The 26,191-nt window shown below is 55.5% G+C and overlaps 10 protein-coding genes across 10 annotated transcripts in view; 7 read left to right on the plus strand and 3 right to left on the minus strand.

Moving 5' to 3' along the window:
• Positions 1-56: 56 nt before the first annotated feature.
• Positions 57-1,149, plus strand: VTJ04DRAFT_2167 (uncharacterized protein; the record flags this gene model as incomplete). The annotated part of the gene is made up of 3 exons (XM_069359926.1): positions 57-401; positions 465-570; positions 638-1,149. 3 exons carry the CDS (start codon positions 57-59, stop codon positions 1,147-1,149), a joined length of 963 nt encoding a protein of 320 aa, XP_069220688.1.
• Positions 1,150-1,226: 77 nt separating this feature from the next.
• On the plus strand, positions 1,227-1,927 carry VTJ04DRAFT_2168 (uncharacterized protein; the record flags this gene model as incomplete). Its single annotated transcript, XM_069359927.1, has 2 exons — positions 1,227-1,603; positions 1,666-1,927. 2 exons carry the CDS (start codon positions 1,227-1,229, stop codon positions 1,925-1,927), a joined length of 639 nt encoding a protein of 212 aa, XP_069220689.1.
• A 3,232-nt stretch (positions 1,928-5,159) lies between these two features.
• VTJ04DRAFT_2169 (uncharacterized protein) lies at positions 5,160-5,510 on the plus strand (the record flags this gene model as incomplete). Its single annotated transcript, XM_069359928.1, has 1 exon — positions 5,160-5,510. One exon carries the CDS (start codon positions 5,160-5,162, stop codon positions 5,508-5,510), a length of 351 nt encoding a protein of 116 aa, XP_069220690.1.
• Positions 5,511-7,725: 2,215 nt separating this feature from the next.
• On the plus strand, positions 7,726-11,111 carry VTJ04DRAFT_2170 (uncharacterized protein; the record flags this gene model as incomplete). The annotated part of the gene is made up of 2 exons (XM_069359930.1): positions 7,726-10,316; positions 10,376-11,111. 2 exons carry the CDS (start codon positions 7,726-7,728, stop codon positions 11,109-11,111), a joined length of 3,327 nt encoding a protein of 1,108 aa, XP_069220691.1.
• Positions 11,112-11,169: 58 nt separating this feature from the next.
• VTJ04DRAFT_2171 (uncharacterized protein) lies at positions 11,170-11,524 on the minus strand (the record flags this gene model as incomplete). Its single annotated transcript, XM_069359931.1, has 2 exons — positions 11,170-11,288; positions 11,437-11,524. The coding sequence occupies 2 exons, from the start codon at positions 11,522-11,524 to the stop codon at positions 11,170-11,172; spliced, it is 207 nt and encodes a 68-aa protein (XP_069220692.1).
• An 820-nt stretch (positions 11,525-12,344) lies between these two features.
• Positions 12,345-14,332, plus strand: VTJ04DRAFT_2172 (uncharacterized protein; the record flags this gene model as incomplete). Its single annotated transcript, XM_069359932.1, has 2 exons — positions 12,345-12,516; positions 12,585-14,332. 2 exons carry the CDS (start codon positions 12,345-12,347, stop codon positions 14,330-14,332), a joined length of 1,920 nt encoding a protein of 639 aa, XP_069220693.1.
• Positions 14,333-16,083: 1,751 nt separating this feature from the next.
• Positions 16,084-16,528, minus strand: VTJ04DRAFT_2173 (uncharacterized protein; the record flags this gene model as incomplete). The annotated part of the gene is made up of 2 exons (XM_069359933.1): positions 16,084-16,372; positions 16,434-16,528. 2 exons carry the CDS (start codon positions 16,526-16,528, stop codon positions 16,084-16,086), a joined length of 384 nt encoding a protein of 127 aa, XP_069220694.1.
• A 4,075-nt stretch (positions 16,529-20,603) lies between these two features.
• Positions 20,604-21,413, plus strand: VTJ04DRAFT_2174 (uncharacterized protein; the record flags this gene model as incomplete). The annotated part of the gene is made up of 2 exons (XM_069359934.1): positions 20,604-20,833; positions 20,897-21,413. The coding sequence occupies 2 exons, from the start codon at positions 20,604-20,606 to the stop codon at positions 21,411-21,413; spliced, it is 747 nt and encodes a 248-aa protein (XP_069220695.1).
• A 626-nt stretch (positions 21,414-22,039) lies between these two features.
• On the plus strand, positions 22,040-24,900 carry VTJ04DRAFT_2175 (uncharacterized protein; the record flags this gene model as incomplete). The annotated part of the gene is made up of 4 exons (XM_069359935.1): positions 22,040-22,413; positions 22,479-23,003; positions 23,802-23,939; positions 24,021-24,900. 4 exons carry the CDS (start codon positions 22,040-22,042, stop codon positions 24,898-24,900), a joined length of 1,917 nt encoding a protein of 638 aa, XP_069220696.1.
• Positions 24,901-25,806: 906 nt separating this feature from the next.
• Positions 25,807-26,191, minus strand: part of VTJ04DRAFT_2176 (uncharacterized protein) — a gene marked incomplete at both ends in the record, with an annotated part of 3,458 nt that continues 3,073 nt past the window's right edge. The window contains one exon of the mRNA XM_069359936.1: positions 25,807-26,177. Within this exon, the coding sequence (XP_069220697.1) occupies positions 25,807-26,177 (371 nt within the window). The remainder of the gene's footprint in view (positions 26,178-26,191) is intronic.

The following is a 26,191-nucleotide window of genomic DNA, read 5'->3' on the forward strand; positions in this document are numbered from 1 at the left end:
CCCTCGAAAACCACGACCCAATTCGACCTACATTGTCATTGCCTCGGCCATCTGCCATGGATTCGCCAATGCGCGACGACGATCGGTCGCGTTCCCTCTCCCGTTCGTCAACTCCTCGGTCGCGGCGCTCCCGCTCGCCATCCATGGATCGTCGCCGTTCCCGCAGCCGCGACGGCTACGATCGCTCTCCCGCTAGGAATGGTAGAAACCGGAGCTGGAGCCGGAGCCGCAGCAGGACGCGCAGCCGGAGCCGTGGTCGCAGCATCAGCCGCACACCGAGCCGCAGCCGGAGTCGCACTCGGAGTCGTTCTCGCACCCGCTCGCGCAGCTACTCACGCGGCCGCAGCTACAGTCGCTCCAGGAGCAGGACTCGTAGCGCAAGCCCCCCGAGGTCTACCAAGGCAAGCTGATCGAACATCATGCACAAGTCCCTGGAAGACTTGCCTGCTAACCGAGTCTTGCAGATTGTTGTCGAGCGCCTGACCAAGAACATCAACGAGGATCACTTGTGGGAGATTTTCGGGCATTATGGTGAGATTGAAGATCTCGACCTTCCCATCTCCCGCGTCAGTAAGTCTCGACCCTGTTCACCTCTACTTGCACCAGCGGAACTTGACCTGACGCGCTGCTTCACCAGATGGCCTCAATCGCGGAACCGCCTACATTCTCTACTACAACGAGGCCGACGCCCAAGCTGCGATCACCCACATGCACGAGGCGCAGCTCGATGGAAACATTATTCACGTTTCGATTGTCCTACCTCGCCGCAAAGTCTCACCTGCGCCGCCCTTAGCCCGCCGTGGCCCTAGAGGGCCCCCAGCCAATGTTCGATCGGCTCTCTCAGGCGGCGGAGGTGGCGGCGGTCGCGGAAGTCGTTTCGGTGGGCGGTCTGATGTCTACCGGCCCCGGTCCATCTCCCGCTCCCGCTCTCGCTCACGATCGCCTGCCCCGAGCGCCTCCCGCCGGTACCGTTCCCGCTCCCGGTCTGCGTCGTACTCTCGGTCGCCGTCGCGTTCGCCTCGCCGCGACACTAGGGGTGGTCGCGGATACGGCAGGCGCCGCAGTCCCAGCCGCGATAGTTACGACAGCTACGGACGGCGCAGCCGGTCTCGCAGCCGCAGCCGCAGTCGCAGCCGTGATCGCAGATAGGATCAGCATCAAATGGATTGGGAATGGGACGGCGTTGTGGGATCATAGTGCATTGGCGTTAGGGGTGGACAGGAAACATGGAGCACGGGCCCAACATCACTCAATGTACGGTTTACGCTGGTCGGCGATTCGGCAGCCGCCAGCATTGTTTTGCTGATGTATACCAGGCGGCGGAGGACTTGCCGTTCAGGTGTTACTTACGATTCTCCGAGAGGCATTCCTGGTACAGGCTTAATACCATCGACAGCAAAATGTTGCGTCAACCCTCGATCCTTCGATTTCGTGGACCTTCGACAAAGCCTCGGATGTCCGGTGACTTCCAACCCGACTTTTATTCCCACTTTCCGGCAACGTTGCATCTCTTCGAATCCTGGAGTAGCGGGAACGAAATCCAGGCTTACTATTGTTGTCGGCTCCGGGAGGCGCAGCGCCTTGCTCAATGGCTTTGTTTCGCGTCCCCCCCTTTTTTTGGCCCCCAACCAGCCGGCACACCCGACGCGCACCCCCCCTTGTCAGCCCTACGGGCCCATGCCTCGTTACACAAACCACGAAACCTGTCATTGCAAGTGCCGGGGGTCACGTGTGGAATATTCTTTCCGCAGCAGACGCGAAGCTACTCTGCTCGCAGAGTGTGGGACGTACTGGAGAATCGGACCGTGGTGGCGGGTGCCTGAGGAGGGACATGGAATACCCGACGGAAGACGAGTGCAGTGAGGCGCAGGTGGATAGGTATGGTTTTCATTACGTTGAAGGCCCCGTCAGGTGGAATACGAAGTAGGGGGAAAATACGTTGGTTTGCACAACATGTCGAGTCTCCTATGTTGTTGGAGCGAAACTTGGGGTCGAAGCAACAGCCTAGTCTAACGTGAGGCCTACAGCTGGTATGCCTTAGCACCGCCCGCTTGATGGCTAGCATCGGCCGGAAAGAAAAGGTTTCCAGCGGGCAATCAAGAATTGAAGAGTGTTGTCAGCCTGTTGTCCCTCCTCCTGATACACCGTAGTTTCTGGTTGACATATCCTTCGCGCAGGGCTTGAAGACCGTGGTGTGCTACCTACCTTACGCATCGATGTATGTACGTACAGACATCACAAGCCCAGGGACACCAAGCCACGTCCATGATGATTAATACAGCAAAGAGGGCACCCGGAGATGCCGCATCCAGACAGACTGCAGTGCAACCCCAAACCGTTCACCGCCAAATGTGGTTTAGCTTTTCTGCTACCAGACAACATTTCCCCCCTCGCCGATCAACTGGGTACTGTGTCTTGCATGCAGCAAGTCGACGCCGGTTAGGCATATTTGGTGGAATGCCGGTTGAATCATGCATCTTCGTGCATATTCGGTACCTGCCATGCCACTCAGGTATTTTGGTCGGTACCTGGGTCCCCGGCTAACGAATCTCTCCGAGAGTTTGTTCTCTCCTCTTCTGTCGGGACTTTGTGCTTCTTGCACTCTGCTTCTTCCCATTGCTGGCCCCTCCCCCCTCCCCCCTCCTCGGTACATCAGTGAGCGTAAAGGCATCAGTGAAGGGTGTCCGGAGGATGTATGGTTGCACAAACTGATGCGATTGCCGGACCACTCAATCTTGCCAGCCCAGTTTCAGTCAATGGCCAGAGAGCCCAGTCCAGCCCAGTTCAGTCCAACATCTTGCAGTCGCAGTATGCTTCTTCATAGTCTATCATCCAGTCATACACCTGCCCCAATCTTCTTGTCCACGGTGTGGACTTCCAGTAGTCGCATCAAAAGGGAAGCCTGGACCTGCCCCGTCCCTTGACCGGCTGTGCTGACCTCCTGCAGAAAAGAAAAAAAAATTAACACCGAGCGGGGAATGGACTTAGAAGACAAGACGGGATTTGCCTACTCTGTTTGGCAACGCATCACAAAACACCGAGCCATGAAGATTGATGATTCACAACAACTTGGATTGGGAAAACTGCCAACCCGGAGATGCGGACGCGGATGTAGGTACCTGGTAGGTATGTCGTTGGTTTCGTTGATGCCATTCCAGTTTCACCCCTCGTGCCCTCCCCCCCCCGCCTTTACACCCCGCGTTCCCAGCCAAGTACCTCCAAGAGGCAGACAAGACCTGGAAATTTGTTTGTGAGTCCTCGACCAGTGGCTGGACAACTAGATGTATCCGCTTACAAACTCAAATACCCGACTCAAGCTGTTGGCAGACAGACACATGGGAAGCTTATGCCCTCAACTCTAGGACCTGACGGGTAACCCCCACGATTGTCTGTTGTAAGCCTTTGTCTACAAGCTGCCTGATGCCTGATACTCGTCGAGTCCTAAACGGGTTCTCGCTCTCCCATTCCCCTGAACATGGCAGTGCCAGACTAGGTACCTAAGGTAGTGTAAGCCGTCCCACTGCCGACCGGAGAGCTCTCCGCCATATGCATGCTGTGTGGTACCTACCGAGGTAAAGTGGCTGCTGCAGCCCTACGACGTCATCTTCTCACTCGCTCTTCCGCACATCAGGGGGTGGGGTGTGAAAAGCGCATCCCGCCATACCCTCCTTCCTTCTTTCATCCATCCATCCATTCATACATCCGTGTTGACGAGGGCTCGGCTGCGGCCCTCCCCGCCGTGACACCGGGCCAATGTCTGTCCGTTTGTCTCAGACTTTAACACAACGCCATGGCTGGGTACCCAGGGAGGTGAGAAGCCAACCTTGAGCAAGGTCCGCGCAGGAAGAACAGTGCAGAACACGAAGGTTGGTGATGTCGTCAATAATTCCCAACTGTGCTGGGGTGTTTCAGCATCCGAGTAAGGTACCTGGCATTGTCGATTCGTGGTTCCGAACGGGATGTTGCCTCAAGCCTCAAGCCTCTTCCACTCCGCCTCGATCTTGTCCAGCTACTTCACAGACACCAGGTACACACTCCACCCTCCACCTCTCTACCTACCTAGGATGACATATATACAGAGTACCTAGAGATGAACCAACATCTCCCCCGCCGGGCGGCTCCGGCCCTAGGTAGCGAACCCAACACAGCACCGCAGCACTGCCATGTTCTGTCAGGTCGTGTGAATCGAACCCGCATATGGGAATATGACAGTATGTATGCGGCGGCCCCCATGATGCTGCTGAGTTCGTGCCAATGACGAGGAGTTGCGAAGGCACCGGCCTGTGAATGGTTTATGCCCACATGTGCAAGACTAGAAGGAGATGATGATGAGGCTAGTTTTTGATAGACGATTTAAGAACCGCCGGTTTGGTTGGTGGGTTGGCGGGCTTGAAGTATGTGACCGAATAACCCGCCGAGCAGCTGGGTCAGGTTTGAGTCAACGGGGTCGCCGGGGGTGTGGGGAGAGGGGGGAATGGGTGTGCCGGACTGGACTGGACTGGACTGGACCGGACTGGTTGGATCTGGTATACTGGTACAGAAACACTCAGTGCACAGTGGCTGTGGGCTTGAGATGACGATGGGTGGCGCCGCTGCTAACTACCAGGTATTCCATACCATTCAATCTACATAGGTTGCCATGGGTTTCTTGGTATGTATCTCTTGGGTGACATTCTCGATCCCAGATTCGTGGGATGGATCGTGGTCACCGGAAGTCGGTTGGCATGTTACACCGTACCCGCAGAAGACCATCGCCGCCGCGTTGGGAAAGGGGTTTGGCTGTGGGTGTTAGTGCACCACTCGGATGGCTCAGCATGGCGGCCTGAGGATGTTTGCCTAGATGGCGTGGTGTGTAGGTATGGTTGTTGGATGGTGTTGTATGTAGTATGCTCTTTCATGGGGATCTAGCTCGGGGATAACCGTCGGGATGGACTGGGGGAAAAGGGATATAAACGTGGAGACGTTCCCTAGAACTTACAGATCGGCCAAGTTGTTTTCCATCCTCTTTTCTACACCTCATCCGTCACAACACTTCTAAACAGCTAGCATCAACACACTACCATACTACCACTCTACTACACACTCACAACTTTCTTCGTCCTCAGCTTCAACTCAAACCTCACGTTCAACAACACAACCACAACACAACCACAACACACATGCCCCAAACACTCAGCTTCACCATGTTCGTGCTGAACCACCACCACCATCAACTCTCAGGGGAGGCCCTCGGCGGTCTCCCCTGGTCCTCGGGTCACAGCCAGGACAACGTCCCGGTTCCGTGTCCTGAATGCGGCTACCCCTGTCTCTGTGCTCCTCCCACAGAAGAAGCTTTGGAACAACATCCGTCGTCATCGCCGCCGCCGTTCAGACCCTGGAAGCTCGCCCGGCCGCCGACGCCTCCCTACGGTCCGCGGCCCGGTCCGAACCCGCAACCGCCGCCGAACGCGCCGCCTACTCCGCCTGCCGACAGTCTCTCGTCATCACTTTTGGGAGAGCTGTTTGTATAGATTGCGTTTTGTCTGGGTGAGGGGGGTTGTTTGTAGAGGAGGGAATATCTAGATTGCTATGTACGAGGGATGGGAAGGAGGGGATAGAGGGAATCGACTCGCGTCAAGGGTTATGGGTTAGAATGAAATGCTGGGGGACATGGGGTTTTGGTTAGAACCGAATTGATGATGGTTATGCCTTGGTGCATTAACGTGAGCTACATGGATTTACAACATATTGCTCGTGAAGGGACCTTGGTGGACGTGATCCATTCCAGCCGACTAGAACTCGGACTGCAGCGTGGGAACCTGTCATACATGTCCCTCTGGACATATTGAACAGGCCGTGTTCCTTCAGTGATAGCGTGTTTGTGTAGATTTCCTCAACTACAGGCGTAGAAACCTACCGAGACAATCTCTACGATCGTGTCGTCTCTCGCGACAACCCTAGCACCAGTACGATGGCCAGAACCGGCGTAGTGAAAATCAAACCAAGTTCGCACAATCTCATATCACCGACGACGAGGCGCAGTCACGCATGTAAGCCAAACATATGAAAGTCATAATCTGCCAAACTCCTAGTCATGAGGTTCAGAGCGAGAAACGACCCAATACCAGTCCCTCAATCCTATAGATGACTCAAACTTCATACATGAATGACACTGTCTACGACCAATACACTCTCTACAAACCTGGGAATCTGCATACTACAAGCCACGAATGTACACACGGTCCTAAGGTTACGTTGGTTGTCTGCCTGCCTTATGTTGTTGGTTGTTGGTCAGCACGTGGACGGAGGGCCAAGACATTCAGACGTCGGCATCTTCCGGCACACCCCTCGCGACAAGCCACGAACGCCACTCATCCCACCTGCATCTGGCGGGTTTCATCGACTGTACTTCGGCGAAATACATACGTAGGTACTACGTATAGGGCAGGTAAGTACCTTAGCCCGGGCCGATCGATGTTGATGGTGGCCGCATGAGACGTGACCAGGCCCAGGGACACGGACTTGGGACCCGGGACCGTCGGTCAGAAATGACGTGTTGTTGCAGAAGCTCGGTGAGGCTCAGTAGCATACAATAGCTGCATATAAACAACCTCAAATTGTGAGGTTTTCGCTTCCCAAGAGATAGGATCGGTAATTGGACGATGGGCCAATGTTGAGGACGTGTTTGCCGGCCGCCGCCCACCCAAAACTTGAGCCCCCTACTTGAGCCACAAAGGCGGGGCTGTCCAATTTCTCTCTCCATTTAAAATCGCTGGGCTCGGTGACAAAGTGAGAAGACTTGTTTTCGTTTGTTGTTGTACGGATTACGGGGTGAGTAGTCGGTGGGTGTGCAGTCTTTGGATGGGGCATCGCTGTTGTCTCAGCCCTATGAGGAGATTGTGCTGTGACGCACTCCCTCCCGCGTCTTCGGGCCGCGAAACCCCGACGCGAGCGCGAATCCGACATGTTTCGAGTTTCGAGGATCAAGCGACGGGTGTTGGTGGCGGTGATTCCTCGGCGCAGAACAAGGAGGGTCGACAGGAAGTAGGTAGTGCCTGACATTTGAGTCATACGCCGATTGGTTGAAACTATCACCCAACCTCCAGGTCAGGTATTTAGTTCTCGGCTTGCCGGCGTCATGGTCGTTGTCAGAAATCGCGGGGTCTGCGCCGGAAACTGCTTGGAGCCTGGATTTCGAGGTAACGTTGCGGCCATCTTCGTTACGGCATTTCCGTTGCACCGCGGGAGGCGGCATTCGTTCAAGGAATAATGGGGGTTTGGCACTATGGGCAGCAGTAAGGTATGAGCAGAGACAGACACATACAAGGAAAACATCAGGTACCTGACCTGGACTGGAAGTGTTCCGATATTTATGTCCTATTTGTGTCCGAGGCGCTGGGTTGAAGTCTGGTGTGGTTCAGTGTTACACGGATGTCGCCGGTAACTTACGAACTCTGCAACTCCTCTGAACCTGCTGTGGCGGTCTTGTTGCGCTTGATAAGGATGATAAGAACCGACTCCACCTAAAATTTACAACGGCTTTGGTGGGGCAAATTTTGGGTTTCCCGTCCGAGTCCCAAACCTCCAAGCCCAGGACTCAGCCTCCCGGGCTTCTCTGTTTCCATTCTCCTACCACGGAGTCCTCGTATAGGTAACTCTATTCCTCCGGATGCTTCGCTTCTCACTTGGTAATTGTCACGGCCGGCCCTTCGAATCCTAAACAAAGCACCCGAGTCACCGCCCACCATGACGGCGGATGGTAACCAGCCCTCCGGGGCCCCGCCGCCTTCCCAGGCCGAAGTGGCCGCTCTGATCGACACCGCATTCACCGCCAAGACGTCGTCTGCCTCCATTGATGCATGCTACGCCCTGTGCGATCTCCTCCTCGACTCCTCCGTCGCCGTCAACGGCCTGCACACGTACGGCATCCTCGCCGAGGTCAAGAAGGCCGCTGCCGACAAGAAGAGCGGCCTTCGTCGCGAGAGCGCCCAGAATCTCCTCGGCGCTCTGTTCGAACGCTTCCCCCCGCGCCAGCCCCTGAGCGAAGTCGCCTTCCTGCTCCAAGATGGCGGCATGCTTGCTTGCGCCCTCGATGCCCTCGCCGACAAGGGCGCCGTGGTGCGCGACGCGGCCCAGTACGGCATCGACGCCCTCTTCGCGAACCTGAGCCCAGAGGCCATGTTGGCTGGCCTGCTGCCTGCTCTTACCGACTACATCAAGAAGGCCGGAGGGAAATGGCAGGGCGTGGTCGGTGCTCTCAAGCTACTTCAGAAGATGGCCGACAAGGCCAAGCCGACAATTGGTGGCACCAAGGAGGAGGCCCAGGAACAGGACTTTCTGCGCGACGCTATGGGCGCGAGGCTGGCCAGTCTGATCCCCGTCGTCGAGAACGCCATGCTGGACATGAAGTCCGAAGTCGAGAAGCAGGCCGTCAAGACCATGACGTCGCTCACCGCGCTTATCGCCAACGACGACGTGACCCCGCGAATCCCGCTCCTGATCGAGACGATGCACAAGCCCTCGGCCGGTGCTCTGCAGAAGGCCATCCATGCCTTGTCGCAGACAACCTTCGTCGCTGTCGTTACCTCGCCAGTCCTTGCCTTGCTCACACCTTTCCTTGAGCGCAGCCTCAACAACCCCACCACCCCTCAGGAGGTCCTGCGCCAAACCGTCGTCATCACCGAAAACCTGACCAAGCTCGTTCACGACCCAATCGAGGCCCGCACCTTCTTGCCGAAGCTCCAGCCTGGTATCAAGGGTGTCGTCCAGCGGGCCTCGCTGCCCGAGGTGCGCGAGCTTGCCAACCGCGCTCTCTCTGTCATGGACAAGGCTATGGCGCTCGACAAGAAAACCGTGGTCGAGAGGACTACGCCTGAAGATGTGGCCAAGGTGCTGGATGCCCAGGTCGAGCGCAACGGCGGCATCCCTAGCGATCGGGCTACCTACAACCTCGCCCGTTCATACATATCCGAGATGGTGGTTGATGATGTCAACTACCGTCAGCTGGACCGTATCCCCGCCAGGATAGCGCCATACCTCAAATCTCTGACCACGGCTGCCGATGCTGTCGCCTCCGCCGTCCACGACCACTACGTCGAGGAGGACAAGCGCAAGTATGGCGAGCCCGAGAAAGACGACGATGGAGAGGTCGAGATCGTCAACGTCGACTTCTCGCTCGCTTACGGCGGAATGCTGCTGCTCTCCCACACCAACCTGCGCTTGCTCAAAGGCCACCGGTACGGCCTCTGCGGCAGGAACGGCGCCGGCAAGTCCACGCTGATGAAGAGCATCGCCGCGGGGAAGCTGGAAGGCTTCCCGCCGCAGGACGTGCTGCGCACCTGCTATGTCGAACACAACCAGGGCGAAGATGCCGACATCAGCGTCCTCGAGTATGTGTCCAAGGACCCCATCATCGCCAAGGAGGGTACCAGTACCGAACGCATTTCGGCTGTCTTGGAAGAGTTCGGCTTCACGTCAGGTCCCGATGGCCGTCAAGCGCAAAAGGTCGGCTCGCTCTCGGGCGGCTGGAAGATGAAGCTGGCCTTGGCCCGGGCTATGCTCCAACGCGCCGACGTCCTTCTGCTTGACGAACCGACGAACCATCTCGATGTGGACAACATCAAATGGCTCGAGAACTACCTTAAGACCCACCCCGATATCACCAGTTTGATCGTGTCGCACGACTCGGGCTTCCTCGACAACGTTACAACCGACATCTATCACTACGAGCCCAACAAGAAGTTGTCCCACTACAAGGGCAACCTGGCAGCCTTCGTCAAGGCCCGGCCCGAGGCCAAGAGCTACTACACTCTGTCGGCGTCCAACGTCCAGTTTAAGTTCCCGCCTCCCGGCATCCTCACGGGCGTTAAGTCAATGACACGCGCCATCATCCGCATGACAAACGTGTCGTATACCTACCCCAACGCTCCCAAGCCCTCGCTGGTGGATGTCTCGTGCCAGCTCAGCCTGTCGTCGCGCGTGGCCATCATCGGCCCCAACGGCGCCGGCAAGTCGACGCTGATCAAGCTGCTGACGGGCGAACTGATTCCGACGTCGGGCAAGGTGGAGAAGCATCCCAACCTGCGCATTGGCTACATCAAGCAGCACGCCCTCGAGCACGTTGAAATGCACCTCGAGAAGACGCCCAACCAGTACCTCCAGTGGCGCTATGCCCATGGCGATGACCGCGAGGTGCACCTGAAGCAGACGCGCATCCTCACCGAGCAGGAACGGCAGCAGATGGAGAAGCCTGTCGATCTCGGCGATGGCAAGGGCCCGCGGCAGATTGAAGCGTTGGTTGGTCGGCAGAAGTACAAGAAGACCTTCCAATACGAAGTGTAAGTGAATTGACTCCCCTTTCCTTTGCTTGGGACGCCGTGTTAACAATTCCATCTAGGAAATGGCGCGGGCTGCTGCCAAAGCACAACACGCAGGTATCTCGCGAGACGCTTCTCGAGCTCGGCTTCCACAAGCTCGTCCAGGAGTTTGACGACCACGAAGCGTCGCGCGAGGGCCTTGGATACCGCGAACTGCAGCCGTCGGTCATTGCCAAGCACTTCGAGGATCTCGGTCTGGACCCGGAAATCGCCAACCACAACGAGATCGGCTCTCTGTCGGGCGGTCAAAAAGTCAAAGTGGTGATCGCCGGCGCCATGTGGAACAACCCGCACCTACTCGTGCTCGACGAGCCGACCAACTTCCTGGACCGCGACTCGCTGGGCGGTTTGGCTGTAGCCATCCGCGACTTCAAGGGCGGCGTCGTCATGATCTCGCACAACGACGAGTTTGTCGGCGCCTTGGCCACCGAGCAGTGGCACGTCCGCGACGGCCGCGTCACCCACCGCGCGTCCGCGTCGCTGGCGCTCGACAGATTCGAGGACGCCGGAAGCGGCCTCAGCACGCCGGCGCCGGGGTCCAGCGCCGTCAGCAGCGCGGTCAACAGCGGGGTGGAGGACAATTCGGCGCCGACCATCACGGGCGAGAGCATGGCGTTTAGGGCGAAGAAGAAGAAGAAAATGACCAAGAGGGAGTTGAAGGAGAGAGAAGTCCGCAGGAGGCTGAGGCATATCGAGTGGTTGAATAGCCCCAAGGGGACGCCGCGGCCGCCGGATACGGATGATGAGGCGGAGTAGTTGGGTGTTGGTTGGGGTGTATTTTGGGGGGATGCGAGCGAGCGAGTTACGGTTTTCCTTACCTATCTTCTTCCGTCTTTTTGTTCTTCCCATCACCAATCGACAGACTGGCAGATGGGGTTAGAACTGTTGGAATGACGGGGATTCTTCGGCCCTGGCAGGGCGCTGCTGGGGCTGCTGGGTATGATGTTAGAACTTGGTTGTCTAAGGGTCATGACCTGAAGTCATCATGGATACAGATAAACGGATCGAAGGATACAATAGACGGGCAAGGCGATAGAGGCTGGGAATAATAGGATTAATAGAGGCGTTTGAGTCGGGTTACAAGCATCCATGTCAAAGATGATGACTGGACTGCCATGCTGGGCAAGATGCGCATTGTCATCAGATGGTTGAATTATCTTCAACTCCATGCATATCGACTTTCTCCAGAACTGCGGAGTACTACTACTACCCTCTTTCCCACGGCGACGAAGGCGATGATGGCGGTGATGCTGCGTCTTCGCCGCCGCTCGGTCAGTAGCGGAAGTTTAGGCTAAACCTCCACCCCCCCTGTGGAGGATGGGGAATCTCCCAACTGCCGCCCCCCTGCAACAAGCGGGGACAAGTGAACCAAGAAAAGGAGCCCCAACCCAAACTCCCCAAGCCCCAATTCCCGAGTCGACCAGCCGGACGCTCGGGCAACGGCTGCCGAAACCCCGGGCCAGCGTTGCAGCGGCGGTTCGAGAAGGGAAATGCCCAGGAAATGCAGAGCTGTGGTAGCCGACCAGACGCCGGTGAGATTTCCATGCAAGCTGCAGAGGACCCAGAGATGGGATTGTTGGTGAATAAATAAATATCCGGGGCCGCCGCGCTGCGCTGCAGGTGGGATTATTGAAATGGTTGCGATTCTTTGACTTGACTTAACTTGACGACCAGACCAGCGGTGGTGGTGCATTTGCGTTTGCGACGATAAGATTGCACTAAGACGGTGAACGAAAACGACAAGAGCGAAAGCGCGTCGATTTGATACTGAGTGTCGGGACTTCACGACCTACCTACATACCTTACTTTCTCGGAATCGCTTCGACATCGATAACAATACTACCCACGCCCAACTCTTTTCGCTGTTGTTGTTGTCCCTTTGTCAGGGGTAATTGACAACATAAGCGCCAAGCGTGGAGTTGCGGGAAGACCCGAGTCAAAAAACAGGACCTGAGCCAGTTGAAGATTTGGAGAGAGTCGCACCTCACAATGGCGGGCGGCGTGGCGTATGCGGGGGCTCCCCAGGGAAAGATGCCCGTCGACAACGTCTTCTCCTTCTCCTTCAGCCAACCCTTCAAGACGGCCAGTGACTTTGTTCCACCTGCCCATATCGTGCCGCAGATTGAGGGGAGCAGAAAGATTTTTGTGGACAACAAGAGTGGTAGGTTTTGTTTCATTCATTTTTCCTTTCGATTTGCCTGACTGCTCGACATCGCTAACACATCTCAGACCGCGCACTCACCTACTCTCAACTCCAACAAGATGCCCGCGCTGTGGCCGCCGCGCTGCTCCGTCGCGGCCTCGATCCCAAAGATGTCATCAAACTGCCGCCAACCCCGTCATGCCCGGCAGGTCCCGAGATCGCCCCCATAGTCCTGATCCAGCTTCCCAATTGTCTTCCCTTTGCGCCCATCCTCCTCGGCACCTTTGCCGCCGGCATGACGGCGACCCTGGTCTCGCCCGCCCTGACGAGCGACGAGATCGCTTGGGTCCTGCAGAACGCGCGGCCGCGCCTCATCATCACCGCCGCCACCTGCGTCCCCGCCATGAAGGACGCCGTCGCCAAACAAGCCGACCCGGCCGCCTACTCGGCGATTCCCATCCTCACCGTCGACGTCGCCGCCGACACGTACCCCCAGCCGCCCCAGTCCACCCCGGCGCCGTCGGACTGGAGGACCCTCCTCGCCCCGGGCCCCGGGCCTCTCGTGAGCGATGCTGCCCCTGTCTTCCCACCCTCCACCGCCGCCGCCCGCACCGCCGTTATCCTCTGGTCGTCCGGCACCTCGGGCCGGTCCAAGGGCGTTCTCCTCTCGCACCACGCGCTCAACTCGTCCATCGCCGCCCTCTGGCACGACGCCGACTTCTACGCCGCGCGGCCCCAGCACCAATCCTGGCTGGGCTACGTCCCCTTCTACCACGTCTTCGGTCTGTGCAACGTGTTCCTGCTCGCCGTCGCCGCCGGCGCCACCGTCTACACCATGACGGGCTTCCACCTCGAAACCGTCCTGCGCGCCGTCCGCGACCGCCGCGTCACGTACCTGCACATGGCGCCGCCCGTGGCCGTGATGCTGGCCAAGGCGGCCGTCGTCGAGCCGTACGCGTCCAGCGGCGGCTTCCGGTCCGTGGTTGCGGGGGTTACCGGCGGCGCTCCGCTCGGGCACGAGGTGGTGGTCGAGGTGTACAAGCGCTGCGGGTTCCGCATCCGCCTCGGCTACGGGCTCAGCGAAACGGGCAGCACCGCGCTGCAGCGCGGCGTCGGTGAGAAAGAGATGCACGCGCACGCGGGCGACACGGGCCGGCCACACTGGGGCGTCGAGATCATGATCGCCGACGGGAAGACGTATGCGCGCAAGCAGGGAGAGTCCACCACCGCCGCGCCGTTCGAGGCTGAAGGTGAGGTGCTGGTGCGTGGCGCGGCGCTGTTGTCGGCGTACCTTCCCACCGGGCTTTTCTCGTCGAACGCGAACCAGCAAAAACCAGACATGTCCGTCACCGACGACGCCCTGACCTCCGACGGTTGGTTCCGCACGGGCGACGTGGGCGCCCTCAGCCCCGACGGGCGGCTGCGCATCACGGACCGGCTGAAGGAACTGATCAAGGTGCGCGCGTTCCAAGTCGCGCCGGCGGAGCTGGAAGCGGTGCTGTGCAGCAGCCCCGCCGTCGCCGACGCGGGCGTCGTCGGCGTCTACGACAAGAGCGAGGCCACTGAATACCCGCGCGCGTACGTCGTGCCGCGCAAGGGACGCAACAACATGACCCCCGCCGAGCTGGAGGCGCTGGGACGGGAGCTGAAGGAGTTGGTGGAGAAGCGGACGACGAAATATAAGTGGCTGGTGGGCGGGATTGTGTTTGTGGATCAGATCCCCAAGAGTCCGAGCGGGAAGATTTTGAGGAGGGTGTTGAAGGCGGGAGGGAAGGAGACGCAGGGGTTTGAGGTGAGGTTGTATGAGAAGAAGAAGAGGGAGGCGAAGTTGTAGGTTGTAGGTGGGGTTGGTTTGGGTCAGGGAGGTATATAGACGTGACCTTGGATCCTGGAGTATTTCAGCAGTAGAGTCGTGTTACGATGGATGGGAATACACTCATATATCTACCTACCCAGCTCCGCCGCCTACGTTGCCTGACAGAGCTCCTTGACCGAGCCACCCCTTACTCGACCTACGTGATCTTTCTCGACCTCAGGTTCTTGACCTCTGGACCTAACTTGCCTTTGCCTTCTTGATTCTCACCATTTTTGATCTACTTGATCTACTTGACCTTACCTACCCGGCTTACCTTTACATTGCCAGACATACACGCAAGTCACAGTTGCATCATGGGACACTTACAAAACTGCTCATAATCACATGGTCACATCAGATCACATATCACATACAATTCTGAGCCAGGGAAATATGACACTTCTAAATATGAGTCTTCAATTTAATCTCAGATTCTACCTACCTACTTGCCTACACTACTGTGATGCTTACCTGTGGAAAGAACCCACTCCATAATAGCACATTGGAGATCAAAATACCCAAGGCACAAAGTTGGGAACATCAGGTACTCGACGATCACATTACATTTCACATAGACAACAGCTTACTTAAGGGAAGGTTGTTTATACTACAAAATGTCTCTGTTCTCTGTTAGTTAGCCCAAGTTCTACTTCTCCCTCCATCCCCCCTTTCCCTCCATTCCCCTGTTCTTTACATTCCACATTTGCCCCTTTTCCATCATGTATTATCATTCAAGCTCTATGAGCCTACAATTGGTTATCACGCCGCCCTCAGGAACAACGCAAGAAATACAGGCGGGACCGGATCATCCCAGAGTCGGAATCCTTGGCGTCATCCACCTTGAACTCGGATTAGTTGATATGGACGTCTCGCTGTCCTCCTTTAGGATCTCTATAATAGCGGTATTACAGAGATCCTCATTCTTCCCATTATTCTGGAGGGCAGAGTAGTCCTCCCGGCACTTTACCGCGACCTTGATGCTTTCGTCGTTATAGAGAGTTGCGGCTGTACTTCGAGCTTGGTGTGGATTTCCTCCGGCTGCTCAGCCCTGTCGAGCAGGTCGTCACGCTGGTCTAGGAGGATGTCGATAGTACGACGCAGCTTTGTGTCGTGATTCCTTGCGTGTTCGACTAGAATGCTAGGCTTTCCTATCTCCAGTTAATGCCTCTATTCTCAAACCGTTAACTACTTCTCCATCCATCCCTCTCAGTTCATAACCTCTGTTATTAAACCTCGATTAACCCTCTTATTCTTTTGCATCATCGTTGTGGTTATGCCCCGGGTACGATCGATAATTAAGGTCTTATCATGGACCTTGGTTTGTATCCGAATGTCGTTATCTCTGTTGAGTCAGGGATGGGAATATGAGTCAGGAGTATTGGTATAGTTCAAGTAGGCCAGCTTGGCAAGATCGGTTATGATGGAGATGGTCCTTGAGGTTGGTGGAAAGGCGAGGGAAGCCCCACGGATGAGGAAGCGGAGGAAGGCGCCTAAAGAACCTGGAAGTTAAGGATGGTGAGAATGACCAACACGGCAAGGAAGGGAAGGAAGGGGTCCAAATGGATGAGACCTCTGTGAGCAGGGCCGGGTCCCGGCTGTCGAACTTCTCGGAAGATGCAAATGGAGATGACATCACGAATGTCACCGAGAGCATCCATGAGTCACAGCCAGGTAGTCAGTATCTAACTTCACGGAGGGGACAATACTCGCCTGGGCCCGCCACCATCCCCTCATGGAGGATACTGTCTTTGTTGGGGAAGATAAGGCGTCGACGAAGCATCGTTTATCGGCGGGAAGTCTGCTTGTTCGGTATCCAGTTCGAAGTCGGAGTACGGCGTGGTTCTGCTTCGTTTCGGGTCTGGCGCTACGCGGCCCATCATCTCCGGTGAGGCAAAGGGCGCGTTCGGGAGCTTCGGTCGGTGTGACGGATCGTTCATCTCGTTCGCTTCTCCCGCCTGGTCCATCTCGCCCGACTCGCCCGACTCGTTCGTCTCTCTCGCCTCATTCGACCCGTTCGCCCTGTTCCCGTTCTTGCTCGGCTCATTTGTCTCGTTCGTTCGGCTCGTTCGTCTTGCTCGACTCGTCCGACTCGTTCGACCCGTTCTCGTTCTTGGTCGACTCGTTCGTCTCGTTCGTTGGTTTCGTTGGTCTCGGGATTGGCGCTACGCGGCCCATCCCTCCAGGTGAAGAGGAGAGATGGTGCGTTCGGTTTAATCGACCCTGATGTTAGTACCCTGCCTCCATCCTTCCAGTCTTCCAACCCTCCATCCATTCCTCCACCCGGTCATCCAGTCTTCCATCCCGTCCTCCTGCCCCACCTTAGTCCTGTCCAGTCCGGTATCCTGACATCGCTTCCCCGTTTTCTTTCCCAAGTCTTCATGTTGTTTCCATTCCCATCTCCCCTGAGCACTTTTGTTGTTTTTCCTTTTCGCTTTTTTATGTGGAGGCAGGACCTGGACTCGCCGATGCTCCCTCACGCAGGAGACTGACTGAGTCCGACCGATAGCCCTTTCCAACGGTGAAAGGACTATGGCTGCCACCGCCTCCACGAGTAATAATTATTACAGTGGCGGCCCTGCCAGTCAGTACGACCTCACGCGGTCGACCTCTCAAGGCAAGACCGCCAACTTGATCTTAGGCCAACCTTATGGTTGACCCCCCAACCCCGCCGCCGGCGCCCCTCCCCCCCCCTCCCCTCCTCCCAAGCCAGAGTTGACTGCGCTCAACCTCCAGGGTGTGAAGTCATCGTGGCAGAGAGTGGTTCTGCATGCTCATGTAACTCCTCACGTGGTATGGGCAGGCGCACCACTCTAAGCTGTGTCCGGTAGCAGAACCCGGAGATCTGCCTTCCCCAAAGTACCCAACCCAGACGGTACGGACCTCACGCAGTCGACCCTGCGGTGGGTAAAAAGGGGGAGACAGAACACGATGACGACACGCTCGCCCTGGATCGGTGAGATGGGACTTCCCAACCCCATTTCCTCGCGAGAACCCGGGGTGGGAATGGTCCAGTTCTCTCGCCGGCGATGCCGGAGTTTCCAGGGGGCTGGAGGTTGAGGATTCTTGACTTAGGGGGTATTTGAGTCCTGATAAGGACAAAGAAGAATGAAAGATGAGCGAGAGAAAGAAGAACGGAAGAACGGAAACGATGCCAACGATGGCAAAATGGTGGAAAGAGAAAGGTGTTTCCCGCCCGCCACCCGCACCTCGCCCCTAGTTATGTTCGCTTCCAGGTTCTTGGATGCGGCAGAGAGTCCTGGTTGATGCATCAGCCATGATTCGCAGTCTGTGACAAAGTCAGCATCCTCCATGGCATCTCGGGGGCTTTCCAGGTCACCGTCAAGCATCTCCAGCAATTTCCACGGCTTGTCGATTTGCAGGTCCTCTGGCTGAACTTGATGTCAGGTATGTTGCCGTCTTCGTTGCTGAACCTATGAATGTGCTTGAACGATGTCGGAAGGGTAGGTAGATAGCTTGTGGCAGGTTGTTCGGTCCTGTGATGTGATGTTAGCAGCAATGCAATATAATAAGAGTGAAGAATAGTGAGGACGATGGAAGAGAGTAGCTAGGTGTGGTGAGAAGACCTTATAGCATGCTGGTCGAGGATGTATAACAGGGCTTGGGCGATGTAGGAAAGGGTGGGAAGAGGGTGCAAGATGGCTTATGGCAGGGGGTGTTCGGTCCTGTGATATGTTAGCAGCAGTGTCAATATGAGAAGAGTGAAGAATGGTAATGGTGGAAGATGGGTGAGGAAGGCTTCTCGAACATGAATGGTATGACTTGGGGAGAGGGTGGAAGATCGCTCGTGGCCGGGGATACGTGGTCCTGCGATGTGATGTTAGCAACAATACAACATGACAAGAGTGAAGAACGGTGAATGACAATGATACATGGTACTGATATATGGTAAAGATAGATGGTAGCAGTATATTGGTAATATCAGATGGCCATGAAAGATGGCGATGACGAATGGAAATGATAGATGGTAATGATAAATGGCAATGTCAGATGGTAATGCTAAGTGGCAGTGATAGACGGTGCCAATATATGCAATAATAGATGGCAATGAGAAATAGTATTGATACCTGGCAATAATAGATAGTAGTTATATATCGTAATGATAGATCGCAACGATAGCAGTGATGATAGATTATTGTGGGATATGGCGATGGTTAATTGTGATGATGGATGATGATGGGGATGGGTGATGACGGGGATGGATGGTGGTGAGGGGTTGTGGTGGTGTTGTTGCCGCGAAGTGTTGGCGTGGGAAGTGTTGGTGTTGGGAGCTGTTGTTGTTGGAGCAAGCTGTGATGAGGGAGGATGTGTTGGAAGAGACTGCTTAGTTTTTTTTTTTTTTTTTTTTTTTTGTCCCCACCCTTTGTTGTTGTTGTTTTGTTAGTTTTTCTTGCTGAAGAAAGAGACAAAGGACTCTGGGACAGCCTGGGTGGGCGATGGCTAGTATATATATTTGCCCATTTACCGACTCCACCTTTTCCCGAGAGTTCTCGGAAAACTCAGTGACTCAGGTCTGAGTCACGTTGAGTCTTGTTGAGTCACCTCTCGAAGGCGACTTTCCTCTTTTGATGAAGTTCGAAGGGGTTGGAAGTGGTTGGAAGTCATTGAGTCACCAAGTCCTGGGACACGGGCGAAAAATGCTTGAAAAAGTTGAGACGGACGCTCTTTGTGACTCAAACTGCCAGAACTGAGTCTTGATCTTAGGACTTCTGGGAGTCAATGGGGAAGAAGTGCAGAAATGTGACTCTCGAGTGTCAAGTCTGGTCGTCTGAAGAGCGTTCAGTGACACTGTGGCAGACAATGGTGATAATTCCACCCATACAATGTATGTATCGCAAGAACTGGGCTTTTTATCTGGAGGTTCAAGTGCTATTTGCAGCTGAGATGAGAGTGAAGCGTTGAGAATTGCCAACAACCGTTGTCTGAGAGAGTATGCCAGGCCAAACACTTGCTGATGCTGCGGTAAATCACGAGATTAAGGAACACAGAATGTGAGAGCATTCTCAAATAATTTAATGATGCGTACGGCTTGAAGGTATACAATGCTAGACGGCTTCCAATTGCTTGTGAAGAGTCATCCACTGGGCCATTGCAGCGTTTGGCAAGTGATAACCAACTTCATGATCTCCATTGCTGCATCCATGAAATGTTGCCGTCTCCAAATTTGCTTAGCATCTGAACTCCAATGCCTCACTCACTCTCAAAATTTGCACATGGGGTAGGCTGAACCAAAGTCAGGAGACTCGAACGGTGGTCTGCGTTTGTTTACTTGGATGTTTACTTTTCAGGGGTCAAAGAAGCAGAGACAGGCAAGTTCACTGTTTCTACTTTGATTGAGCAATGACACCCCCAAACACCATGCCTACCCAAAATCGAGCAGTTTTTAATCACTCAGACCATGGAACGACCTGTTGAAACCCGTCAAGCGTTGGTCATCAACAGACACAATCCAGCTCAGGAGCGCGCCACGGCAACCAAATCTGGTGCCTTACGTAATACAACCAGCTGACACCGGCTGGTAACCTACGGCGGCGGCTGGTATAGCCTTTGGCCCTTACGGAGTAACTACCTTACCTGAGTCATGATTTCGACTCAACGAAACGCCCGTCGTCGCGTCGAAGCGCGCCCTGATTAAAACGCACTGAGCCCGAGCGGATAAGAAGGTACAGGTGACAGAATGCGGGACAGAGGCACATCCCATCGTTTTGTCACCCGCGAAGACGTTTGTTACTTGACAATGGATGGAATGAGCCATTCAGGACCTGCCCTCCGTATGTACCTCCCTCAGGTACTTTACCTCACAGGACCTGCTTGAGCTCGAGGGCGCCGGCCCGGGACCTGCCAACCGCCAGGTTCGGTGGGCATCAACCGGACAATTCCCATCATCATGATTTTTTGCGCGGAGAGGTAGTTTGGTGTTAGGCGAAGCTAAGAAAGGGACATATACATCCAGGTCCTCCGTAGTCATCTCACGAAGCCCGAGCTGGGATGGCGAAGTGGCTCCCGAGAGAGAGGGAGAGATTGCGCAACACGTCAGGTTCATTCCCCACACGATGTCCGTCGTCTCTCCCCCCACCCCTTTCCATTATCTTTTTGCCTTCAAGCTTGATTCCCTGCTTGCTGGGGCGTCTGAGTGCGTTACGGAGCTACTGGTATCTGCTCTTCGTTCAAGTGCTTTCCGATATTGGCTCAACGTATCCATCATCTCCACAATCCGAAACACTTCGCATCCATGCCTGAATTCAGCGGCGTCGTCCTGGATGCCAGGGCTTTCAGGGACTTCACGTCCACCCGCCGCGCCGCCTCCGCCAACCAGTCCAGCAGCGCGGGTTACACCGGCCAGTCCGATGAGTGCAGCAGACGTAGCTCCGGCTATGTGTTTCCTACTAAGTTTAACCCCACGAGATCTGGTACTCCGGGAGAGATTTTCTCCGGCCGCAAGCTCGACAAGGATGTTATCAGGTAAGTTACATTGGCTGCAATTGTTAGTTACAAAAAGCCCCAATTCACATGGCCTCTACGCAGATATGTTCTGCCCCGCGACCGTACCATGGGTGTGATCTATACCGACGGCGCCTGTTCAAACAACGGCTACGAAGGCGCCACGGCGGGTTGGGCATTCTGGCATGGTTGTTCGCGGGGCTCTCATCCGGGCTCAGCAGAAACCCCGCTGCTCTGCTCTGGTCCGCTCGAGGCTGCTCCAACAATTGACCTCAACTCCCGCAATACCAACAACCGGGCCGAGCTGTGCGCCGTGATCGCCGCCCTGCGCTTCAAATACTGGCCGTCCGTGTTCCGCATAGTCGTTATCGCCACGGATTCCTATTACGTGGTCGCGGGCGCCACGGTGTGGGCAAAGACGTGGATCGAGAACGGCTGGGAAACGGCCTCGGGCGAGCCGGTGAAGAACCAGGATTTGTGGGAAGAATTGCTTCGCGAGGTCAAGAGGTACAAGAACGCAAATGCCCAAGTTCAGTTTTGGCGGATTCCGAGGGAATGGAATGAGGTGGCTGATGCGGCTGCTAAAAGGGCTTGCCGCTAGGTAACATTCTCTCCAAGCATTTTGACGGTGTTGCTTCCATTAAACATGCTGGGCAAAGAAAAAAGCCGGTGAGGTTGAAGAGACAGAAATATAAACACAAAACCGACCGAGGAAATAAGTGAATGGTGGGAAGAATGCATGAGTCACCTCCATCTGGCAGTCCGGTCAACCAGCTCCATACAATGCTCCGAAGTTTGCTTAAGGGGGTTGCTGGGTGTGTGGTTGAGCTTCTCGAATGGATGCAATTGGCTCCTTCTTCTCACAGTCGCTTCCAAGGATCATGCTGAAGTTGGAAAGATAAAAAAAGATACAGGTACAGATTACGTACCTCCTCCCGGTTGATCCACGCCAGCTCTGGTGTTTGCTGCCCCGCAAAGTTGGAATGCATGCAGGACGGGAAAAACCTTGGAAGCAAACATTCCAGTCATGGCCAACCACACATAGGTACCTACCTTAGGCAGGTACTTCTATCTGCCTTCAACCCCGCTCTTTTCCAATTCCCTCTAGCCCCGGCCTCAACTACTGCTTCACAAGCCATTTCAGCCAGTTGGACCTCTTTTCCGGTCGCAGTCACTTTCCAATCGAAAGTCATTCACCATCCTGACATCGAAGAACAATCCGCAGCCATGCCCAACCCCTGGGAGGGCGTAGGTCCAGTCGAGCTCCCCGATGGCCGGCTCGTCTGTGCCCCGCATGGTCTTGCCATCTGCGGAAAATGCTGTGTGGACTTCGACTACCTCTGGAAGACCACGAAACAGCTTGATGAAGACGAGAAGGGCGACGAGGACAGGGACTTCATGGACCTAGACGATGATGATGACGAAGAGGTTTTTGGGCCTATCCCCGGGCTCCCCGGAGCGACCCCGACCAGCTCCTCTTCTCATCCTTCCGACGTGAGGGCGGGAACTGGCCTGAGGTTTCCTACCAAATACATTCCGCCGGGTCCGATAACGCCGGATCAGCTTTTCTGTGGCCATAAACGCAACATGACGTTGTTAAGGTAAGCCAAACATGCCCGGCGTAGCAAAGGATTCTCCACCTGACCTAACGTCATATCCGATGCAGATACACTCTGCCCAACGACCTCGGCGTAGGCCTTATTCGCACTGATGGGGCCTGCTTGGACAATGGGCGAGCCGAGCCAAGGGCCGGCTGGGCATTCTGGCATGGCTGTAAGGCTGACCGTTCGCGGAGCCGCCTCGTTGTCAAGGGTCGGCTCGAAAGGAAGGGACCTTTCGGCGACGACAGTTCCCAAACCAGCAACCGGGCCGAGCTGCGCGCGGTCCTTGCTGCCCTGCGCTTCCGGCATTGGCCCGGCGAAGGGTTCCATATGCTGGTGATCGCCACTGATTCCGAGTACGTGGTTGATGGCGCCACGGAATGGACAAGGAAATGGGTCACCAACGGCTGGAGAACGTCGTCGAAGGAGCGGGTCAAGAATAAGGATATGTGGGAGGCTTTGCTTGGGGAGGTGGAGAAATTCTACGAAAGGGGCATGGTGATTAAGTTCTGGAGGATTCCGAGGGAGTGGAATACGGTTGCTGATACGGCTGCCAAGGAGGCTGCCACCGAGGACACAGTCCCGGAAACGTTCGCGACCATCATTGGACTCAACATCTAGGTTGAGCAGTAGGAACAGAATATCAGCGAGAATGAGTTGTCAAGACCTGAAATGGCGTCACGAACCGAGTCATCTAACGTGCATCTGTGTGCTCCGACAAACAGGTAAATGATGTATCCCTAGAACACCGAGAGCCAAAATCTACTTCAGAGAGCAAACGGTCCACTCCAATCAGCCAACACATATCTCAAATCTAGTATTGCTGGTGCGAAACCTACCGAATGTATAATCCAATCTGCGAATGAGTTTCAGTCCGTGCCTGTTGTCTGACCGGCTCGGCCCATCAAAGACCGGACCCGGAGCCGGATGGAGTAAGAACTGTGGGGCCGAGTGGGGACTGAATGCCGGTTCCATTCCGTCCCCGGGCCGTCTGTGACGGACCCAGGCTCCGCACCCTGGCCGATGGTCGCGGAGACGGCTATCCGCTGCGGAAGTGGGGAAGATTACAGCTCGTAGTGTTCTGCCCTATGTTTTCCCATCGACTTCCCGAATTAACCCTCCCCGATTGTTCAAAGCGTTTAGCGACGACAACCCGAGACTTCATCAAGCGAGCTGTATCTGCAAACCCGACAAAAGAGCGTGGTCAGCAATTATCTACCGCATCTCTCAATCGTCAACTTGCGAACTCCCTTGATCAACCACCGACTCTGAGCTCGCACCATGGAATGGACTAACGCCATTAAATTTCTTGGGCAATACGTCGCCCGGGAAGACCCGACCCTCCAAGACCTCGACGACCTGAAGTTTGCCGTATCACAACTTAACAGGTCTAAGATCAAGGATGTGGAAGATGTCTCTAAACACATCTTCTGGAGGATTGTCCATGACATGGCAAAGGCCGTGAAAACCTGGCATGGTACAGCAAACACATGGCGAGAGGCGAGGAAGAACTGCGAGAAGATGCCGTTCGTCTAGAAGACAAGCGAGCTGCGAGCCACGCGCTTCATGAACGTCAAGAGCGCGGGTCCTCCCCTAGCCTTGGTCAGTCGCTTTTCCGAGGCCGGTCTGGGCGGACACATCGACCCGAACCTCACCACCCATGTCTTCTGGGAGGGGGCGGAACTGAACAACGATGCCTGGCGCGAGGAGCATATGCAGAGCCCACCCTCAAGCGTCATCAAAGCGGCACAAAAGCATACGCCAAACGACGGCACTTTACGGTGGACGATGACATACCTGAGGAGCATCTGTCAACCTCCAGCCGCGATCGGCAACCGGCCAAGGAACAACCAAGAACAGGGCACAGTGACTCATCAGATCAAGGACGAGCCAGAACCGGCAGCGCTCGCTCACAACAGTACCCCTCTAGCAAGGCGTCAGCAAATCCAGCGCGATATCCCACAACCGAGTGTCAGCACCACCACGTCAGAAGCAGACCTAGCCGCTAAAGCATTCGCAGAGGCTCTGAGAACGAGAGTCCCTGTGGAAGCGGTTGATGCGTTCTCAACCAGCCCTCAAAACCAGAACGAACTCTTTCAGAGGCATCAACCATTCCCCATCTACCAAGACACTACATGGGAAGTCGACGAGCTCCGCGCCGAAAACGCCTGGTTGCTTCACGCCGTTTCCCAGTTGCAACGAGAGCTTGACTCGTTGCGTCAGCGGATGGGCCAGCTGGAGGAAGAGAGTAGGATGCCTGATGTTCAGGATCAAGTCAACGGGCTTTGTAGTACGAACATCCACACTACCTCAGCAGCGGCAGAGCTTCTGGAAAGCAAAACGTCCGACGTGGTTGACGTTCCCTCAGCCGTGGTAGCACCGGCCAAGCGGGCAAGGGAAGAACATGGACTCGCTTTTCAAGACCAGGCCGCCCGCTGGACACGGTCGCCAACTCCGCATGGCCTTGTGGTGGATGATGATACATGATGAGACGACAAGCCTGGGGCAGTAGATGCGTAGAAGGCAGATACGGGTAATCTCTGGTCAAGATCTGCCCAACAAGGGTTGCTTGAAAGCGTGGGATTCTGGTCTGGCTCAATATAGTGTGAAATATCACACTAAAGGAGGCGATCGCGTCTAAGTAGTCTCTGGCATCGAGTAGCTGATCCAGCGAGCGGCTTGGGGACCACCATCTACTTTGCAGTTTAACTATCAGATGTTGCTTCCTTTTTTTTCTTTTCTCTCCTTTCCTATCGACTTTGCGGTCCCCGTGAGTCATTCCGGTGGCAAATCTTTGACTCACAAAAGTCAATGGTAAGGTCGGTTTCCATAATGAAGTTGTCCCGCAAACTCTGGTAGTCTTAAACAACAGATCAATGCCATGCTGCGATATTGTCTCCTGACAATCGTCTCCCGCAACGGACCGTATCGTTGCGTATTCCGGCGACTGCATCATGTGTAACAACTGTATTACAGGCGGTTTGGGACCATGCGTTTCCATGGAAACCGCCGTAACTTTACCGACAGCAGGAAAAGGGTTAACCAAAGGGGGAGGTCTCAACCCCTTCGCGATCACCAAAGTCACAATGCTTGTGTGTGATGAACTCTATGGTGACGGAGATTGATATCTTGAGTCTATGGTAGGCAAGGAGAGAAGAAGGGTTTGCTCCGAAACTGATGACAAGGGTTGCAAAAAGAGAGACAGGAAAAACTGGGGACATCCAGAGATGCTGAAGAAGACAAAAGACCCGCCCGAATTAAATCCTCAATAACCCAAAAAGATGGTGTAAAGAAATGAAGTCAAAATCCCAGACCAATTCAACCAGATGCAAACCCATCTATATGTTCCCATCCATTCTCCTCCCCTACTCTAATGCCCCAAACTTCACCCATTCAGCACCCCTCACCCACCGGCACCTCCTGGCACGAATCCGGGCCCGGGAACGGGTTCGTGCACAACGTGTTGCACTCGATGCCGGGGGCAACAAACACCCGGTACTCCTGGCCGATGAACTTGAGGCGGAACTGGCGAGGGTTCGTTGGGGCGAGGCCGTCGGCGCGGTACCCGGCGCGGCAGGCGCAGTAGTACTTGCCGTAGGGATGCGTGTTGATGCACGAGGTGGTGATGGTGCACTGGTTGAGGAAGGGGTTGGGGTCGCACGTCTGGCATGTGCCACCGCTGCCCGTGTCCTTGAGGCGGCAGGTCGCGTCGCAGGTGGAGGTAGCGCTGCCGTTGTCGGGGCCGTCGTCACACTCCTCACCATCTTCGACAACGCCG

This window comes from Mycothermus thermophilus, assembly GCF_041956435.1.
Source record: "Mycothermus thermophilus strain CBS 625.91 unplaced genomic scaffold VTJ04scaffold_2, whole genome shotgun sequence".
Lineage (NCBI taxonomy): Eukaryota > Fungi > Ascomycota > Sordariomycetes > Sordariales > Chaetomiaceae > Mycothermus > Mycothermus thermophilus.